Source organism: Notechis scutatus, chromosome 3 (genome assembly GCF_049901735.1).
Source record: "Notechis scutatus isolate UNSWTSFEM ecotype Mainland chromosome 3, rNotScu1.2, whole genome shotgun sequence".
In the NCBI taxonomy this organism is placed as follows: domain Eukaryota; kingdom Metazoa; phylum Chordata; class Lepidosauria; order Squamata; family Elapidae; genus Notechis; species Notechis scutatus.
The window spans coordinates 143,793,454-143,815,544 of record NC_142011.1 but is presented as its reverse complement, the minus strand read 5'-3'; the positions used below and the strand labels follow the sequence as shown (position 1 = coordinate 143,815,544).

Here is a 22,091-nt window from a genome sequence, read left to right as displayed (position 1 = left end):
TTCCATAGCCTAGTTTTTTTTTATTTTCACTACTCCCCCATCGCAACAGATGTTTAATTTGATGTACCTGAATGAAAACTCCCAAGATTTCTACTATCCATTTGTGTTTTCTTTCTTTGAGGATAAGCTCCAGGGAACACAGTGGGAAGAAGAGAAGTAATTGATTCTGTTCCACTTCCCTGGGGCCAGCTTGAATAGCCATTTTGAAATATAAAACATTTTTTAGTGTTTCTGTCAAATAGTTTTATCTGCTTTTATGCGGCAGAATTCTGTTAGGGCTTCATATGGCATAAAAGATGAATCTTAGAAGCCAAACATTTTTGCCATAATTGGCACAAAGGCAAATCCAATGCAATATTAATACAGTATGAATACTATGCACCAACACATACGCTGTGTTTGTTCTAAGTTTATTGATCAATGCTGTTTTCTTTTCTTTCTCTTTCTTTTTCTTCCTTCCTTCCTTCCTTCTTTTCTTTCTTGTTTCCTCATTATGATATTAGATACCATATCTAGGTACAAGGTAGTGTTTTTGCTGTCAAACCTTGCTAGTTATCGTATCCCAGGATGTACTTGAGAGAAATAGTTTTGGGGCTAGGGTGCAAATCAAGGCTGGTCTATCCTTCCCAAAGAAAAGGTATAAAAAGCAAATAGCTTCATTTTAACCAATTTTAAACACATATTAGATATTTAATATCTAAATAAGTAGATGAATGACCATCTCACTATGCTTTGACAAAAAAATATTTGTTCACTGGGTTTTCTTTGGAAAAAATTGAGTTTGGTTCTAGCCTAATCTCCATTGATCCTTCATATTTTTGTCCAGGCTTTATGGGAGAAAATTAGCTACTGACTGATGAATGTTAAAGACTGCATTTGGAAAATTAAGTGCAGGGAACAACAGTCCATAACTTACAACTGCTCATTTAGTGACTGTTTGAAGTTATAGCAGCACTGGAAAAAGTGACTTATTTTCACACATATGAAAAGTTGCAGCTTCCCCATGGTCACGTGATCAAAATTTAGACGCTTGACAACTGACTCATGATGGCTGCAAGTGTTCTGCGTCATGGGATCACCTTTTGCAACCTTTTGACAAGCAAAGTTAATGCGGAAGCCAGTCACTTAACAACCGTGTTATTAAACAACTTTAGTGATTCACTTAACAACTTGGGCAGGAAAGGGGCAAAACCCATTTATCAACTGTCTCGCTTAGCAACAGAAATTTTGGGATCAATTGTGGTTGTAAGTCAGGGATTATGGCCTGTATAGCATTCTTAGCGTAGTCCTCCAGTGCCTTGTTGCTACATGGTCATTATGCTGTCCACTACCTGCTTGCTGCCCGGAAGTGTGTTGCAATGAAAAAAAAGCACCAGCTTGTCTTGCGCAGTCAGAGCAGCACATGAAGCGCCTGGCCAAGCTGCCTCTCTGACCATCAGGAACATTTCATAAGGACACACGTGAATGCAGGGTTTTGAGAAAGGACAACCCAAACGTTGGGTTTCCAATTTCCTGCTATATCCCCAGAATGGATGTTTGTATTTGATCTCTGTCTATGTTAATTCAAGGCCTGCATTTATATTTGAAGTAAGAGCTCATTAAGTTTCAATGGAGCCCTAGGGAAAAATGTCATAAAAACAAGTGCAGGAAATACAGCTGGGCTGTTATAGTATTGATTGGGTAATGCAGCAAGTAAATGTTACAATGCAAAAAGCTTTTAAAAATCAGTATAGCAAATGGAATGGGAGCTTTCTTTTTCCTAAGGTGTTTTAGCATGGGTTTCTGTAGGATTGCTCGCAGGGGGTGGGAGAACTTTCAAAAAGTGCATTTATGTATCAGCTGCTACCAACAGATCAGACTGTTAATCAAGATTGGTGTATTTAGTTGATTTATATACCACTCCTAATGTCTGTTAAATAGAGGGCTGTCCATTAACTCAGGTTTTACTGTAGATTATGCTGTTTATGTTCATTAAATGGTACAAATTTACAAATAATTCAAATTTGGATTTAATAGGCATACCCTATCTCAAATTGTTGGATAAATCAAGATTTAATTGATTTAATTCATAATACCTATATTCAGGCAATGAAGTAGAACATCTTTTCTCTTTGCCATCTATTCTCCTAAGCCATTTTTTAGAAAATAAGACTGACTTGGCAAAGAAAAGATAACTCGGATTGCCCAGCCATCATGCCTTTTTCCTTTAATGATTGCAATACACTTGCTAGATAGGCAATGCTGAAAATAATTGGTACAAAAACCAAAGGACTTTTGGATTTAACAGCAACTTGAATATCAGAATCCTCGTGAGAAACTGGGAATGCAAAATACAATCCTCAATTTATGAGTGTTCATTTAATGATGGTTCAAAGCTATGATAGTCTTTGAAAAAATGATTTACTCCTTGTCCTTGCTCAAGACCGTTTCCCCCGCCCCCCCATTGGTCACATGATCATAATCCAAGCGCTTGGCAACTGGCTCGCATTGATGACCGCACATTATGGTTTTACCATTCTACAGTTATGTAGTTGTCATTTGTGTCCCTGTCAGCTGGTTTCCAGCAAAAAATGTTAATTGGGGAAGCTTAACAACTATGGCAGGGGTGTCAAACTCATGACCTCACGTCACATATCATGACTTTTTTCCCTTTTGCTAAACCGGGCGTGGCCAGCATGTCATGCATCCGGCCCAGTGGGCTTGAAGTTTGACACCCCGATCTATGGTGATTTGTGTAATTGTGTTAAAAATGATAATACAGTTGTGTCTGGATACATGATGACTTGCTTTAAAACTGCAGTGACTTAAGACAAAATTTCTGGCTCCAATTGTCCATAAATTGACAACTACTTCTAATACGAAATACAAAATTAAGAAAGATACTGGAAATATTTGACTATAATAAGATTGCAATAAAGTCTAGAACAGTTGATGGAAGATAATGGCAACAAAGATTTGATTGTCATTTTTTCTCTCCTCTTGAAAGCAGCTTTGACTTTTATTAACATCTCAGAAACATCAAGGTAGGGAGATGTATGATTCAAGACACAATTCGGCTTATGCAATCACTCCCCCTTTTTTTTACATGCATCATAGACAATGGGATATAAAAAAGGGCAGAGCTTTAATCACAACCATTTTTTAAAAATCCTCCTTGTGGATCCTCCTGATTTGGTGATAGAGGCAAAAATCCCTTACCATGAGAAGCTATGTTTGTAGGGCATCTGCCTCTTAATACAAATTAATATGCATAAGCTGCAGAAATATGGTAGAACTACCCTGTTTCTCCAACAATACGGCCTCCCCCAATAGGAAGTCCCAGCATGTTTTATAGGCATGAAATGAAATTAAGCCCCTCCCCCCAAATTAAGGCCTATATTAAAACATGCGAAATGGGGGGGAAATGGCGGGGGGCTTGCCGTTAGGAAGCACTTTTGTTGCACACCCAGATATGGTGCTGCCTGCGTTGACCCCGATACAAAGTGCCTCACCAACGCCGAGGTCAATATCCAAGCCCTCACTGCCCGCCCAACCGAAGATGCAAGTGGGGGGAATTAAGTCACCCCCGAAAAGACGGCCTAGCTATTTTTTCGGGGCTCAAAAAAAAAAAAAAAGACCCGGCCTTATTATATGAGAAACGCGGTAGTAGCCATTGATTAACTGATTCATGTATTTATGTATCCCCTTTTGTAACCACATTGAGTTAGCAAGTTCCATATAATTATTATATAAACATGAAGAAATACTTCTGCCTGTTTCGTACCACCCACTGTTCAGATTTGTTTGATGACTACAGCCCCCCAAAATGAAAGGATAAAAGCAGTAAGAGAATGATTTACTTCACGCTGGAAAGAGTCCAATTTCAGAAGCAAAAGAGAAAGTTTTCCCTGTGCCTTCCTTCTCCCAACTCCCTTCCAACTAATAGGAGAGAACTTATTTATGTCAGTGGCTGAACAGGCAGGTTGCAGGACTTGGTTTAGAAAATACGCCCCGAGGTCTGAAGAACTGCGGCTATCTACTAATTTTTCCCATTTCCATCATTGGAATTTGATGCTGGAAAAGAGCCATGATGATTTCTAGACTGTTTGAGCTGAATTCTCCTGCAGGCACATCTCTGCCCAGGTTTAAAGATAGATGTGTCTGAACAAATTTATCTTCAGTATAAGCTTTTGTATATGCAGCTACCTATAAATACACAACCATTCTGTATCTCTGTGTTAACACAAACATGGACAAAGATATTGACAGTAACTTTAAAAATGCGGAACTAAGTCTCTCTGGATTTAATCAGATGTAGGGCTAAGTAGTCAAACATTGTATTGGTTATTTTTAATTTGCCATCACATTCTCAGACTAAAATATTTAGAAAATCCTAATCTGGGCATTTGACTCTGTCAAGAACACAATGAGAATTAAGTTACGCTAGGTAGCGTTTTCAGCAAGGTCCAAACACTGTATCTTAAATTGTGTATCCAAAGAGTGGACTGAATATTTCTTGATTATTGGTAGTCCTTGATGTAGAACAGTTCATTTAGTGACTGTTCAACATCACGACGGCACTGAAAAAAGTGACATGACTGTTTTTCACACTTAACGACCGCTGCAGCATCCTCATGGTCCAATTCAGACACTTGGCAACTGATTCACATTTATGACAATTGCATTGTCTCAGGGTCATGTGATCATTTTTTTGAGACCTCCTGACAGGCAAAGTCAATGGGGAAGCCAGATTCACTTAACAACCGCAGTGGTTTCTGTGCCAAGAAAAGTTGTAAAATGGGGCAAAATTCAGTTAACTGCCTCCCTTAGCAACAGAAATGTCGGGGTCCATTATGGTAGTAAGTCGAGTATTACCTGTACTGTATTTCTCTCAAATTGCTTACAAAATGAAGGCACATACCTTTTCTACCCTACCCACGTTTTACAACCCTATAAACATGCCCAAGCTCTTAAGTGTGCCTCAGCAGGGTTTGGTAAATCCTGGCTCATAGATCTTGTGACACCAATAAAATTTGTTTTCCTAACTAGGCAGATATAAAATGCACAGAACAACTATGCCACTTATTGACAGGAACAGGTGCTCTTAAGAAAAGCTAGTTTAAGGCTGCCATCTCCTGCTTCTGCAGTAAATTGCAGTAATAAAAAGTGAGGCATGCAGCTGAGTATAAAAAGCAGCTGTTGTCCAGAGCCTAATAGTATGCACTTCTATCTACAAAAATGTTTTTTCTTCAGTGTAAAATTGTATCTACAGAATAGCTAATTACTGGTTAATAAAGTGTTTGCTATGCATTAATATTTCTCAAAAGGAAAACAATAACATTTAAGATCCTAACAAATATATGATCAAGTTTTTGTGGATTACAAGCTTTTCATCAGATGTATGCACAGTAAAATATAGAACTGATTTTATCTAGTAGTCCTTTCTCCTCCATATGTGATTTCACTTGTACAATCATATACTGAATTCCCTAACGAGTTTGTAATTGCAGCCTTTGTAGTGTTTAATATAATTTCTATTTTCTAAAACCGCATTACTAGACTGCCTAAGAAATCAAGTGAAGTTTTTACAGTGTCTTCACCCAGCTTTATTTGATTAAAATTACTTCAAGATGGCTTAAGAGAAAAGAATAAAGTGCAAATATTAGAAACAGATAAATGAAATATAAAACTGAGAAGTAGCAATAACAACAGAGCAACTGCCAAGAGGAAAGCTATTGCTTTGCAGATTCTGGTTAGCTACCATCCTACAGTCCTGAGTCTGACTCAGAAAATGATATTCTCTGGTCAGTCAGGACCAAAAATCTGGGAAAAGTAAGTGTACTTTGAACTAAATTCAGCTTCACCTAACCCAGTATCTTCCAGATGTTAAATGGGAAAAGGTAGGAATGCCCGCCTCCCAAAAAACCCGTAGGCCAAAAGATTGCAGCTACAAATGAATGCTTTTGCAGTAGAGGTAGTCCTCAACTTACAACAGTTCATTTAGTGACCAAAGTTGCAACGGTACTGAAAAGTGACTTACAACCATTTTTCACACAACCATTGCAGCATCCCTGGGATCACATGATCAAAATTCAGACTCTTTGGCAACTGGCTCATATATATGACGATTGCAGTGTTCCAGGGTCATGTGATCCCCTTTTGGGATCTTCTGATTCACTTGACACGTGTCACTAACTTAACAATTGCAGTGATTCACTTAACAACTGTAACAAGTTGTAAGATGGGGCAACATTCACTTTACAAGAGGACAACCTGTACTGCAGGTGTTTTATACCAGCTTGCACCCCCATTAGCTTGATACAGGCAGTCCTCAACTTACAACAGTTCATTTAGTAACTGTTCAAAGTTACAAAGGCACTGAAAAAAGTGATTCATGACCATCTTTCACACTTACGACCGTTGCAGTATCCCCATGGTCACGCAATCAAAATTTGGATGCTTGGCAAATGACTCACATTTATGACCATTGCAGTGGCCTGGGATCATGTGATTTACCTTTTGGGAACTTTCTAACAAGCAAAGTCAATGGGGAAACCAGATTCACTTTAACCACGTTACTAACTTAACAACTTCAGGGATTCACTGAACCACTATAGCACACAACGTGGCAAAATTGACTGAACCAATTGACTCACTCAGGAATAAAAATGTGGGGCTCAATTGTGGTCGGAAGTCGAGGACTACCTACACTCTGGTAAATAGGCTGCTCCTTCTTACCGGGTTTTAACGGCTCTACTTTGACACATTATTATTAAAATGATTATATAATACCAACCCCTTCGGAATATAAAACAAACAAGGCCACCCAAAGACACCCAGTCGCTTTGGTCATAGCGACGCCGAGATTCGAACGCGTTTTCCCCAAAGGCAGCAACCACAGCGGCACGCGCCATTCTCTCTCTCTCTCTCTCTCTCTTTTTTTTAGGGAAAGCAACAAAGAAAACTCGCGATATCTCGAAGGCGAGGCCTTGCGCCGCCCGGTTGCCTCCGTGGTTTGCCCTTCACGTCTGGGCTGGTTGGAGTCTGCGCGGTGGGAGGGAGCTTGCCGTCAGGTTTGGCAAGGCCGAGGCCGAGTAGAAAGGAAGGGAGAGCGGGATGTGAGGCGTTTTTATTAGCTGCCGCAGCCGGGTCTCTCCCGTTTTGTTTTCTTGCTCCAGTCGTGGCGGCTGTGACGACCTTCATTCCAAGTCAGCTTTTCTTCGGCATTCAGTCATTCTAACGATCTGTTGCTTTTTTTTCTCCCCCCCCCCCCTTTTTCAGTTAAGCTCTTCTCGCCCGTTGTCCATCTCCCCAGTGGAGAGTGCGGGGCGCCCTTGTGGATATCCTGAGGACTAGCGCCTTTGTTGCTGTGGTGCCCTCTGGTTGTGTTAGGATTCCGCTTCTATTAGTAGGTACTTCGATATCACAACGGTACACCGGAGGTCGAAATGGGGGTTACTTAGATCAGGGGCCTCCAACTTTGGCCACTTTAAGCCTGGAGGACTTCAACTCCCAGAATTCCCCAGCCAGCTTTGCTGGCTGGGGAATTCTGGGAGTTGAAGTCCTCCAGGCTTAAAGTGGCCAAAGTTGGAGACCCTTGACTTCGAGTCAAATCCAGCCCAAGAGTTTGTTAGCTTGTCCCAAAGCTCAACCAAATTTATCTCATGGGATTATTCTAAGAATCGGGTCAAAAAATAATATGTATGCTACTTTGAGCTGTGGAAACATAGGTGTGATGGATGTTTATGGCTCTTTTTTTGAATTCCCTGTGACATAGGAATGAAAATAAAGGCAACTCTTTAACAAAGGAGATGGTTTTGGTCTTGTTGCTTTAGAAGATTAACATATTTCTCATGGTGGAGTCTTCTATAATCCACTTTTATGAATTGAATGCTAATCCACATAATAAATATTTGAAAGTCTTTAAAAATATTGTACTACAAGTCTTTTTTCCATAACCGATTAGTTTTCTGGAAACTTTTAGTTTGATCTGCAAGAATCCTTTAATGGCATAATTTGTAGTGAGACTGGGATTGTGCAGGATTGCTTTTTAATGTTTTAATTCCAGGTTCTATTCAAAACCCTTAATTTTGAAAAGCAAAATATGTTGTAACTATCAGTGTTTCCCCCTAAAATACCAACCTAATAATGTTTTAAACTTATGAAATGCACTTTCTTCATGCATTCCATTTTATTTATTGCAAAGAAATAAAAATGAGGTTATCTTTATTTTTTCTGAAACTTGAAAGCGTTTAGACTCTAGAACTATTATATGCCTTTAGTGACAGTTACAACATATGCTGTCTATGCTTCTTATTTTTGCATTATTAAAGTATGAATTTCATTGTTTGTGCAGTCAAAACACTATCACCTACTCCTCCCCCCCCCATGTATCTGACAACTTATCAAAATTGAAATGTGCAGAAATTGAAACACTGCAGGAAAAAAGAAATGGCAGAAGTGGAAAGGAGGGAAGAACGTGGCCTTAATTTTGCTGCTTATCCCTGTTCCCATCATGGTTTAGAATCACAACTGCATTCACCCTGTACATAAAGGACTATGGATATATACTTGAGTGGGTAAACTTCAAGGTCTTTAAAGCATTGCAAAGTAACACTAGAAGCAGAACTGGACTATCCAATGAGAGAAAGGTTGGATGGAGAAAAGCCTTGGGAAAGTGAGGCAAAAGGCGAAACAGAATTAATTATTTAGAAAGGAATGTGACTGGATATAACACCAAACAGGAGAATTGTGTACTGCAACATTTTCTTGTTGAATGTACTGATCGTAAAACCCTTAATTTGGTGACATACTTTAATTTGTCTTTATTTTAGAATGAGACATGGCTGACGATCCTCAGAGAAATTTCCGATCCGTGTACTATGAAAAAGTAGGATTTCGTGGTGTTGAAGAAAAAAAATCATTAGAAATTCTTTTGAAAGATGACCGGTTGGGTATGTGCAATATACAATGTAGTGCAATGTTTACAGTTGCTAAGGGTGTGTTTTGATTTTTGGCAAATTTGATTTTGGTCTTTCTGAATTACTCTGGATTTTGAATTTATCTGACAATTGAATGTCCATTTTCCTCCCAAGGAAATGTTATTACAGCAAGATAGAAATGAGGGATGAGAAATATTTTTTTTTCTCTCCTCTCTTTTCAACCTTTGAAAATATTATCAAGTATTTCAGCAAAGCAAATAAGTCTTCTGCTGGAAATAAGAATAGTAGATGAGGACAAGTCACCTCTTGATTGGACAACTGTAATGTGCTCTACATGGGGCTGCTGTTGAGCATTTGGAAGCTTCAGCTGGTCCAGAATGATGTCCATGTGTCGGAATAACAGAGTTGGAAGGGACCTTAGAGGTCTTCTAGTCCACCCCCCTACCCAACCTGGAGACCCTGTACCATTCTGGACAAATGGCTGTCCAATCTCTTCTTAAAAACCTCCAGTGATGAATCACCTGAAATTTCTGAAGGCAAGCTGTTCCACTGGTTAATTGTTCTCACTGTCAGGAAATGTCTCCTTAGTTCTAGGTTGGTTCTCTCCTTGATTAGTTTCCATCCATTGCTTCTTATCCTGCTTTCTGGTCCCCAAGGTGCTCTCATTTTAAAGACAACTGGACTTTCTGATTTTTGTTTTTCGCTTCTCATACAAGAAGCTGCTTCAGTTCTAACTAATGGGGGAGTGGGGGGAAATGGAAGGGATTCATACTTTTGCAACTGGGCTAATCTGTGTCCTCAGAGTCACCTGAATCAGAATTCCAATGAGTGTGGAACCATCTTGGCGCTGCTGAAAGGACTGCAATTATAAACAGGAGAAAAGTATTGTCAGCAGAGGGGGAATATCCTCTGGAGAGCCTTTTGTTCTGGTGCCAGGGTTCCAGTGTCAGTATTGATTAGAGCTGCCTCATAACATTGTGAAACACTGTTTTTATATCTTTATTTACAGATATTGAGAAGCTTTGCACATTTAGTCAAAGGTTCCCTCTCCCATCCATGTTCCGGACCTTGGTATGGAAGGTGCTTCTAGGTATGGAAAGGGATGAAGACCAAGTGCTTCTTTATCAATAACAAGAGTGGCTTTGCTGTCAGCTGTGCTCCCTGATAAAACCTTGCAATAGATGCCTTAGCGGGTGTACCCATTAAAATATATTAAGTGGTACTAACCAATATAATTGGCTATTGTAACACCTATAAAGTGAAATTTCCAATAGTTTGCATTTTGTCTCTGAATAGCTTTGGTTAACCTGGGGTATTTAGGAAGGAATCCTGCTTAATTTTTTTTCTAACATTGCTCTAGTCTGGATTTTTTAAGGTGGATCCTGGAAAAATTGCTCTTTGAAATTTGGTTTTTTAATCAGCTTCCCTATCCTGGCTTCTTTCAGATATGTTGGAACTGTAAATTTCAGATTCTCAACCACATCTGTATCTGAGGTGGGGAAGACTGGCCTATGTGGTCTCCCTGTTTTTGTTTCCTAAAAACAAATGCATTGTTAAAATGTTCAGTAACTTTGCTTGTCAATAAATAGGGAGACTTGGACTGTGCTTGGAATTTTCTGTATAAAAGCCTTATCTGTAATTCTAAATCAGTCATACCTAAGTCCCTTTGGATATATGTACATATATTTACAGGGAGTGCTCCTGTTCATTTAAAGAAAAAGTACATGAATGAGGCTCACTTTTCTGCTCATTCCTCCTGAACATAGTCTTCAACAAGAAAACTCTCCTTGTAGCTTGTTAGCAGAGACATTAGTGAACATTAGGCAGTGCTATTGGGTCATCCTTCGAGAGAAGGGTAATGTAGTCTGATGTGACCAGAATGAATAATTAAATTATAGGCTGATCATATTTTTTTATCCTAATGCTGCACACTCCTGTAATTGTCTTAGAAGAGTATACATGGAAGAATAATTGTAGTGGCAAATGAACTTCAGTAGTAAATCAATATTTACTTAACCTGAAAAGATAAACAGAAGGACTCAGTGGGTGGGTGGGGGTGGAAACGGTGGGAGCAGAAGTGACTTTTGACTACCTGCCCATTTCCCCACTAACTTGGCTGCTCACAGGTTCACAATTGTGATCATGGGACGTTGCAGTGGCTGCAACTTTGCAAATAAAACTGGGATGAACATTGTGGAATTTCAATTCCATAGGAATAATGGGTCCCGGATTTTGTATGCACTGTTAACATATTTTAGGTACCCTGATTCAAAAATTGTTGTGATATAATGCGTAGTTTGGGCCAGGGGTGGGATTCAAATTTTGTAACAACCGGTCCTGGGCGTGGCTAGATGGGCATGGCCATGTAATTGGGTGGGCATAGATTCCTCTTCTTTTTTTTTTTTTTCAGTATTTCCCCCCCTCCCCCATTTTTTGAGCCTTCTGGGCCTCAGGAAAGCCTCCTGGGGGGCGTTTTTGCTCCCAAAGGGCTTCCCTGTGGCTCAGGAAGGAAAACAATGGAGCCCTCCCCTCCATTTTTTGCCTTCCTGGGCTTCAGGGAAGTCTCCTGGGCAAAGCAGTAAGACAGCAATGGGGATCCCAGCAAAGCTGATGGTCGGAACAGCTGATCATTGGGAGACAGAAAAAAAAATACCGTAAGGAGTGACTGGGCAGAAAAGAACGCAGTCAGCAATGTCGGGCATGTGCGCAATGTTGCATATGCATGATAAGGACTGACTGGGCAGGGAGGGGAGGGCCCAGCCAGGGGCACGATTTGCCGGTTTTCTGAACTGCGCAGAGTCATAACAACCGGTTGTATAGAACCATTCCAAATTGGTAGAATCCCACCTCTGGTTTGGGCTAGCTTGAAGATAGAAACAAACTTATAAGCACCATGAGAATTTTAGTACTATATGGATAGTAAACTAATATGTTTGCAATATTAGTGCCAAAGCATTTCTTGTGAACAAATGCTAGATCTTTTTTATTTGATCTGAGAATAATTGGTATGAAGATGAAGGTTTCACCCTTAAAGCGAGTAGACTTCATCTAAATCTCTTGCCTTTTCTCTTTCTTTAAAGGAATTCTCCCACCTCACCATGACTCTCATGCATTTGTGATGAAATATAGAAAGGAACAGTATGGGGATGTATACCGTGCCCTTCAAGTCATTCGCTTTATCACAGATTCTACTCCACAGGCTGAAGTATTCCTCCGGATATATCAGTTGGAATCAGGAAAGCTACCACAAAACCCATCTTTTCCTTTGGTCAGTGAAGGTTACGTTTGCTTTTCATAAGATTTTTACACACAGAGCCAGATTTTTTCTGTCTGAGTTTAAATGCTATGGCTGTTCAAAACATATTGGTATTTTCAGCAATGTGACAGCATCATCTGTGTATAGCAGTATAGATTCAGGTTTGTTAGTCAGTGTGTGGGAATGATACTTTCGCTTAGGGCAGAGGTGGGGAACCATGGCCCCCTTTATGACTTGTGGACTTCATCTCCTGAGCATGGCTGGCTCGGGAATTCTGGGATTTGAAGTCCACAAGTCATAAAAGGGACATAATTCCCCACCCCCGGCTTAGGGCATCTCCCATTGCATTGATAAAATTAAAAATAAATATACCCTTGTTTAACCCCTTTGTTGGCCCCTATGCTTGAAACTGCCTTTATAGTCTGTCTTACCCTCAAATTGGTATTTTTACAAAGTTCGTGTAATGGGCTGAGAACAAGTTGTCCTTGGTTGAGGTTGGCAATTGGGACTGGAATTTCTGTCGCTAAGCGATAAGGTCACAAAGTACAACATCATACGACCATACCACGATTCCTACACTTCTGGTTGCTGTTGTTAAAGGAATCCCACTGCATTGTTCAGTGCAAAGCCACATGGTTGCTATTTGCAACCTCCTGTAACATCAATAACCATTTGCCATTTGCAACCTATTGCAACATCAATACCCTTCCTTATTGACTTTGCTAGTTGGAAGTGAAGGTTAAAAATTACATGACCTTATTACACTGCAGAGTCGGAATTGTAATCCAGTCATCAATATGTGGACACTCCAATAGTCAGAATTAAGTATCTCTCTTTCAGAATGGTGGTAAATTCAGATGGTTATTGAAGGTAAATGAGGGCCACCTGAAATCATCTTATCAATCAGTTTTATATTTAATTATAATAACCAATCTTTAGGATCCTTCTTCCATAATGTCTTTTAAACACAGTCTATAGAGGCAGACAGTCTTAAAATTACCTTCTGGATCCATTGTTCAAAAATGCCTTTCAAAATGTCCAGTGTTTAGAGAACCAGTCTGGTGTAGTGGTTAAGGCTAGAAACCAGGAGACTGTAAATTCTAGTCCCGTTTTAGGCACAGAGTCAAGTGGGTGCCCTTGGGCCAGTCCCTGTCTCTCAGCCCTAGGACAGAGGCAGTGGCAAATCATTTCTGAAAAACTTTGCCCAAAAAAACCTGCAGGAACTTATGATTTTCTCTGAAAATCGGACATGATAAAACCAAAGGAAACAAACTTTGGTATCATTCAACATTAAAGACAACTCTTCCTGTGCTACAAAACCTGTCCATCCAAAGGTTCCTAGTAACTGAAAAGCCGTTAACAAGGGGTTAGAAAATGTTGTAAGCCAACCCAGTGTCCTTTTGAAGGCGCTGGCTAAGATTTAAGCAAAATATGGCTCTGCCCTCATTTCCCAGCAGCTCCAAATCCATCAGTGTCATAGCCTCACTCCCTAACTGTCTGGAGCATTTGTGGGCGATCTCAAGCCCTCTCCTTGTTTTGGAGAGTAATCATGAAGAGCTGGTCTACTTGCCAGCCCTTCTGCTGAGGTCATCAGCTCTCCATCTGACGAACTTATTTCCCCTTCACCATTTCCTCTCAGAAGTCCTGTAGCTTGGCTGATTTAGAAAGCGTTGGGTAGCCTCCTCGGGGCACATTTGTACCGAACACATGGCTTATTAATGGGAACTCGGTTGCAAGTTTTGAACGGAATGTATGATGCACATTCTTTCTCTTTCTCTGATTCTCTGCCCCCCCCTCCCTCCCCCTTTGTTTTCTAGCAATCCGAAGATGAGATATTCCTCGCTATTGCAAAAGCAATGGAAGAAATGGTGGAAGACAGTGTTGATTGCTACTGGCTAGTTAGTAGTTTCGTGAACCAGTTAAACAATAGGTACAAGGAGGCATTACCACAGCTGGTAAGAAAATATCTCTGCGGAACTGCACATATGAGCGAACGTCCAATAGAGTTGCAGGTAGAGGTAGGTCCTCGACTTACGACCACAGTTGAGGCCAACGGTTCTGTTGCTCAGGGAGGACAGTTAAGTGGGTTTTGCCCCATGTTACAACTTGTCTTGCCACAGTTGTGAAGTGAATCAGTGCAGTTGTTAAGTTAGTAATACGGTTGTGAAGGGAATCTGCCTTTCCCATTGCCTTGGCTTGTCAGAAGGTCACACTAGGTGATCCCATGACCCCAGGACACCGCAACCATCATAAATATGAGTCAGTTGCCAAGCATTTGGTCATTAATGTAAACAGTGGTCATAAGTCACTTTTTTCATTGCTCTTGTAACTTTGGTCACTAAATAAACTGCCGAGGACTGCCTGTATATCGGTGGAATTCAAATTTTTTGCTATCGGTTCTGTGGGCGTGGCTTATTTGACGGGCGTGGCTTGTGATCATGTGACTGGATGGGTGGCTTAGTGGTCATGTGACTGGGTGGTCATGTGGCTGGGTGGGCGTGGCCAACTCAATGTCACTCACATCAAGAGGTGCCTCACCTGGCCCCTCCCCTCCCAGCCATTCCTTGTCACCCAGCCTCAACTTATCTATAGTTCTGTAAAAATGTTGTTCACCTTTTTTGACTTTATTATTTGCATACTATAGATGTACTTTCATGGACCACTGAAAGGAGGAAATGGCTCACATGCTTTACTCAAGTTTTCTTGCCTGAGCTGGGGGTTGGACTAGAAGACCTCCAAGGTCCCTTTCAACTCTTGTTAAACACATGTGTATTTTATGCTCTGGACTATTGACATTGAATGCATGTAAACCCTGAAAAATATGTGGTAGCCCTGGGCAAAAGAAAGGCAGAAAAATCACTCTAGGTGTAGGGACAGTGTAAAATATTAACATGATAAATAATGGAACAATTAAAAATAATAGCACAGAGTTTTATCTCTCTCTCTTCCTATTTTTTTTCTTTCTTTCTCTACCTTTCTCTCTTTCTCTCTCTCTCTCTCTCTCTCTCTCTCACACACACACACACACACACACACACACACCACACACAGAGCACTTAACAGACAAGCATTTTGGAAACAGCTCCTTTAAATTTCTGCAAGGCTGGAGTGGATTCCCCCACCCCCTCTGTCAGACCACACTCCTTCTCACTCCAGCACTTTAACTCACAAGGGGAAAGCGATACTTGCAGCGTCCATGCCTTTCTTCCTTTTCCCCTGGGAGAAAGAGGACGTGGGGAACGGAAAGCTAGGAGAGCGATCGCAAGTGAGCGACCGGGTGACTGGGTTGGGGGCGTGGCCAGCCAGGGATTGCCACCGGTTCGGCGACCCGTGCCAAATAACCGCTACCAGTTTGCCCGAATAGGTGCAAACCGGTCGAATAGCACCTCTGCTGTATATAATTGATAATATGCATCATACTGTTAGAGATAAGGAAAATATACATTTAAAATTACAGGCAAATGTTTGGGAGAAGCAAAGATAGTTACAATAATCTAAGGTGGTTTCTGGCTATGAGCTGTTGGTTTAAGTAATTTCACATGAGAAGGTGAACATTAAGAAATTTGCATGATTGATTCCTGCTGTTTGCTTGTCTTGTAGGCTTTATATTCACTGTCTGTAAAAAACAACAACCAATTGCTTAGGATCAGAACTTTTTAGTGTTATGTTATCCATCTCTAATATTTGTTGTGGATTTATGTAATTATAAAACATCAATGCATTTATTTACATTGAGTTTGTGCATTTGCTAACTTTATAATAGACTCCATTGAATCCATCATCCACTAACACCACATTGTTTTGCATTTGTTATAAAAAGTGGATTCAGGATTGCGGTAAAAGAAGATAATTTCCATAAAACCTAATCCACTTATCTGCACTCTTTGATCCTTGCTTCTAGCAAGGTAACTTAGAAATACACATCGTGGTTTTGAAGAAGGCTGAAGAATTGTGATCTAGACTGGAGAAAGTAAGCTGAGGTATAGTAGGAGATAGTTTGTTTGCCTTTGGCTTAGTGTATATGTGTAATCTCCTTCAGTGACACTTGGAGCACTAGTGAGAGATTGGAAATAAGCTGATTACAATAGAACCTCTGGTCACGAACGCTTCTGACCATGACCAGATCAGGTTCTGACCAAAATATTCACAAAATTTTTGAATCTGGTCATGAACACATACTCGGCTGGCAATCAAACATGGTCATGGCTGATTTCCCCTTTCGTGCCATTTATTTTGCAAGAGCCAAATTTCCTGTTGTTTGTTTACAAACAGCAGCAACCCACCTGTGGCCGCTGCATTAATTTCGCAATTAACCATGGCCTCTAATCAAGTGAGGAGTGGCAATGTTGGCAAGACGAAGGCATAATTAACTATTTTTGTGCTTAAAAATCTTTTAAAAACAATATTTATATACAGTTCGTAAGGGTCTGGAATGGATTGATTGCATTTACGTAACAATCCAATAGGGAAATTCGATTCGGATCACGACCAAATCAGGTTGCAACCAAAGTTATGGAACGAATTATGGTCGTGACCAGAGGTTCTGGTATATTTCAGACAAGATGAATCGTAAAAGGTCAGATAAAGGAAATAGTGTTCCAATCTCATAGCAAGCACTTTTATTTTAATTATATATAATGTATGTATGTATGCATGTATGTATGCATGCACTCACAAACACACATTACTGGTCAGCTTCTATCAATTCTTGATGATTTCTGTTACAGTTCATTATTTTGAGAGTTAACTGCAAAACCAAAGAGGCTGCGAAGTGATAGCAGAGGTTGGGTTTCTCGTATTATACTATGATTTATTGTGATAAGTGAGCCAGCTTCCTGCTGGGCTTCACATGCTCTCTGTTACCGTTTGCACGCCTGCTAGGAGCAGATTGCAAACACTCACGTTCAGTTTTGATTAACTGCATTGTATTGTTGTACCTGAACTTTTAAAAATGTGCTAGGCTTTACTTGGTTTGAAGGTTATTTCAAGTAAATCATAATTTTAAACCACCATGGTGATTGAAAGTGATTTTCTTTCCGAACCAACTGCAGGGGTTCAGAATTGGAGGCACTGTTCTCCAGTGGTTTTCTTCCTTTACTCAGTTCTATCTTTCAATCCCAGACTGGCAGAGTGAGGCTGTCAAAAGTCCGCCCTCAAGGATTGGTGGCTATGCAGGCCAGGATGGGGATGGAACATCTTCAGTGCAGTTTTGCAAGTACCAAGTGGCTCTGGTGGTTAGGACTGCCTGCACCTCGAGAGATTGCTGCTCATCTTGGGTGGATTTGCATCTCCCTACTTGGGTGGTGCCCAGTCTGAGGGTCTTGTTGGATTCATTGCTCCTGCTTGATGAAAAGGTGGCAACAGTGGTCAGGAAGGCCTTTAGGCAGCTTCACCTGGCCCAACAGTTGCATCCTTTTCTGGTTTAGGAGGCCCTTCAAACTTGACCACTTGTGCCCAATCCTCCCACCTTGTCTCACTCACACCAAAGCAGTATAAGTAGGGCTGCCTTTGAAAACCACTTGGAAGTTTCATCTGGTTCAAAACCCAGCAAAAAAGCATCATTTCTCTCTGTGAGCTGCATTTATTACATGCCTGGTTCTGGATGTCATTCAAGGTGCTGGTTATGACCTTGAAAATCTTACACAGGTAACCCTCAACTTAGGACCACAATTGATGCTCAAGTTTCTGTTGCTAAGCAAGACAGTTGTTAAGTGAATTTTACCCCTTTTTACAATCTTTCTTGCCACTGTTGTTAAGTGAATCACTACACTTGTTAAATTAGTAAGATGGTTGTTAAGTGAATCTGGCTTTCCCATTACTTGACAGGAGGTTGCCAAAGGCGATCACATGAGCCCAGGATACTGCAGCCGTCATAAATACATGCCAGTTACCAAGTGTCCAAATTTTGATCAGGTGACCTTAGGGATGCTTACATTCATGAAATGCACCTAGAAGGCCTGATTTTTTTGGGTGGGTGGGGGGAGTTATTCTTAAATTGTGACCAGTAATTTTGAAGATGTTGGATACAGTCCTGTATGCATGCAAAATGTATGTGTGAAGCAGAACCACTGGGGAAAAAAAAATATCTGATTGATTTAGCAGACAGAAACTGGTGCCATGGTAAAAATGTCATAATGTGTTCCTTTTGCCTTGTGATTCCTTTTCTTCTTCTTCACAAAATTGGTTCTATAAAGGAATTCTCAGATGATTTTATAAATATATCATTACGTATATTTCTGACCTGTAAGGAACATTACACATGAAGTCATTTGCTTCATATATCACACTAAATTTAATTTGAGGAATAGTTCTTTTGAGGGTGGAGTTTTGTTCTCCGAGCTTATGGGTTGGTGTCCAAACATTTCCTTACCAGGCTAAGTAACAGCAGAGTTTAGGGGATGTCAGTGTCAGTGTTCCTCCGCTTATAAGGGCTTCGTGTGGTCTTGTGATAGGGACGTGATCTCCCATCACTACTATAATCACACAGAGCCCTTATAAACAGGAGAACACCAACCCAGACATCCCCTAAACTCCTCTGAAGATGTTACCTAGCCCAATAACAAAACATTCGGAAACCAACCCATAAACTCGGAGAACGAACCTACAACCTCATCCTACACCCGAGCTACAGATAATCTCCACCATCACCGAAGTTTCCTTGCCACAAATATCAACAAGACAAGACTTTAAAATGATTTTAGCATATTTCATTAATTCTTTTTATATTTATGTTGCTGCAGCCAAAACTTCTGGAACAAATCCTGAGCCTTGAGGACAACCGGCTTCTAGCATATCTGAAGTCGTGTTCAGCAATGGGCCAGCTTCCTTATAATCTTTGGTTTAGAAAGTGTTTTGCTGGATGCCTACCTGAATCAAGTTTACAAAGGCAAGTTTCTCTCCCTTCCACCTCTCCTAAATTGGAAAAACTTAAGTCCCTGTAGTCTTCAGTGGAGCATAATCATGTAGACATGACTCATTCCCATGAATCACGTAGACATGATGTTTTGACAGTCAGCAATATTGCCAATATTCTAAAAAATGTCAGTTTTTCAGCTTTTCTAGGGTTTCACCAAATTTTAATTTTAATCATGAAGGAAGTATATTGATAATATAAATTACAGATATAAAATTAAGAACAGACAATTTTATGACTGTCTCGTTGAATTTTCTAGGGTTTGGGACAAGGTTATTAGTGGTTCTTGCAAAATCCTTGTCTTTGTTGCTGTTGAGATCTTATTAACCTTTAAAATGAAGTTGATGGCCTTGACTAGTGCTGAAAAGATTGAACAGTTTTTGGAAAATGTAAGTACTCTTTCATACAATCTAAATTCTAAGAAAACAGTGCTTTAATTAAATCCAATAGTATTTTGAAGGCAAAGGCCAAATGTATTCAAGACTGCACTCCAAAATACCTGTATATTTCAATCTATGTTTTTATCTTTCCTAGATACCTCAAGATAACACTGATGCAATTGTGAGCAAGGCTATTGAACTGTGGCACAAACATTGTGGGACCCCTGGTCATTCAGTTTGAAATTACCTGCATTTCTGTTTTTGTTTTATGTGTGTTTCCTTCTCCAAAATATATAATTAAAATTATTTAAACATTGTAGGGATTGTAATTGTGATGTGTCACTCCTGTTGCAGAGAGTTGAAATCTATAATATGACAACTCCTAGCAGTCAAGTCCCAGTCAATATTGTGAATGGTGAAGGATTCCAGATGTAGTTCAGCAACATTTGGAAAGTCACAGATTTCCTATCAGAAATATTTTTTAACAGATACTTTTAAAGAAGAGGCTAACTGGGAAAAGTAAAACCTAAAAGCAATGCATTATGAAAGGAAAGTTTGTTCAATTTAATATAGTGCTCATTCATTCTCACTGTGGTGCTCAGTGGTTAGAATGTAGTACTGCAGGCTACTTCTGCTGACTGCTGTCTGCCAGCAGTTTGGCAGTTCAATTCTCACCGGCTCAAGGTCGACTCAGTGCAGTGTTGGTGTGGTGTTGGGGGTTTCCGGTTCAATGTGTGAAGGGTGAAGGATGTGTGTTTGTGTTTATTTTCATGGTCATGGTCATGATGTGCACTGAAGATGGTGTTTGATTTCGTTGTACGAGGTGCAATGACAATGAAAAAAAGTAAACTAAAAAGTGTTATTGCTATTTATTGAGCTATTCAGCTAAACATGCTCTTTTTTTTTATCATGCAGATTCCTCTAGATTTGAAGACAGGAGTATGTGGGCCATAACAGTTCAATAGCATAATCTCCTACCATAGTATAACACGTCTCATCTCTGCCTAAACTAATTGCAATAAACTGGCAGAAATTCTTCTTTTATACATCTCCGTTTCTGTACAAAACAAAGATAATGTGCAAACCAGTCAATGTACAAAAAGGAGTCAATGACTGTTGATGTTAGAAAAAGGTCCAATTAAAATGCTTTGGGCTGTTTTTTCGAGGTTGGCATATTCTAGTGAATTATAAACTCACCAGATAGGCTAGGTTTGCACAACATTGCTAAGCCATGAAACAAACCAAGGTTAAAATTAAACATATGAGTGCATCTGTTAGAACTTTATCTGACCTGGTTAAACATTTTGGGTGAAGATAGATCTTTGTGTTGTGTATCCAGATCATGACCCTGTGATTGTGGGTATGCTGGGATAGCTGGAACTCCAATGATAGTTGTAACCACCATTCATTCAGTGCCATCATTACAGTACAGCACTAATGGCCATTGGCTAAATGATTGAAGACTTGTAAATTGTGTATTTGGGATTTAACATCAATCTTTTCACTGTTTTCACAAATGTACTTTTCTTGAATATACTTTTTTCCTTCAGTTATATTAATTTAATAAATGGAAATCTGTCTATCTACCGAGATTTTGAGGTCAGAATGTTTCCTTTGAATCACTGCCCAACTTTTGCTCTCTAGAGAGCTGCATTTTCTTTTAGATTTTTCTTTCTTAAACTAATTTGTAAGCTGCTGTACGAGCATGATTCTGGACAGCTCTGTAATTACCCTCCACCTTTTCATACTGCATTTCAAAATAGTCTTTACATTTTACATTTTCTGTTTTTAATAAATTTGATTCTACTGCATTTTAAAATAGATTTTGGTCTTTACATTTTATGTTTTTAATAAAAATTTGTTTGATCTCTCTCTCTCTCTCTCTCTCCCTCCCTCCCTCCCTCCCTCTATATCTATCTATCTATCTATCTATCTATCTATCTATCTATCTATCTATCTATCTATCTATCTATCTATCTATCTCTATCTATCTATCTATCTATCTATCTATCATCTATCTATCTATCTATCTATCTATCTATCTATCTATCTATCTATCTATCTATCTATCTATCATCTATATCATCTATCTATCTATCTATCTATCTATCTATCTATCTATCAATCAATCATCTATCTAATCTGTGGAATTGGTTTGTCTCTCAAAGGGAGAAGGATTGAATCCTCTAGCCACAATTGTTCCATCCTATGCAGCAAGGAAATGGCATTGTACAAATTATTTGAACTTTTTATTTTGATAAAGGGCAGCATTGGAAGTAACTGTTTTTTTCCTCTCATGCCAAGACTAAAAGTTGTATACCAAATGAGGTAATCCCTTATCCCACTCCAGAAGATGGATTCTGGCAGCAGCAGTTACCAAGCTGCTAAACCAACAAAGGAAATAGGATTGGAGTTTGAATATCAGAGATAGCAATAGCACCGAGATTTATATATCACTTCACATTGCTTTACAGCCCTGTCTAAGTGGTTTACAGGGTCAGCATATTGCCCTCAACAATCTGGGTCCTCATTTTACCGACCTGGGAAGAATGGAAGGCTGAGTCAACCTTGAGTCAGTCAGGATTGAACTCCTGGCAGTGGGCAGAGTTAGCCTGCAATAC

The 22,091-nt window shown here is 39.8% G+C and overlaps 1 protein-coding gene across 5 annotated transcripts; it reads left to right on the top strand.

Moving 5' to 3' along the window:
* The first annotated feature begins 7,044 nt into the window (after window positions 1-7,044).
* TBC1D7 (TBC1 domain family member 7) lies at window positions 7,045-21,289 on the top strand. 5 transcript variants are annotated; one of them, XM_087961311.1, is made up of 9 exons: window positions 7,045-7,187; window positions 8,814-8,933; window positions 9,931-10,011; window positions 12,002-12,189; window positions 13,995-14,132; window positions 18,918-19,063; window positions 19,350-19,479; window positions 19,625-19,740; window positions 20,386-21,289. In XM_087961311.1, exons 2-8 carry the CDS (start codon window positions 8,822-8,824, stop codon window positions 19,709-19,711), a joined length of 882 nt encoding a protein of 293 aa, XP_087817437.1. In that variant the 5' UTR covers window positions 7,045-7,187; window positions 8,814-8,821; the 3' UTR covers window positions 19,712-19,740; window positions 20,386-21,289. The 5 variants fall into 5 exon arrangements, with proteins under 5 accessions (XP_087817437.1, XP_087817438.1, XP_026525823.1 ...); XM_087961312.1 differs by having other exon boundaries at window positions 7,045-7,391; XM_026670038.2 differs by having other exon boundaries at window positions 19,625-21,289.
* Window positions 21,290-22,091: the final 802 nt, after the last annotated feature.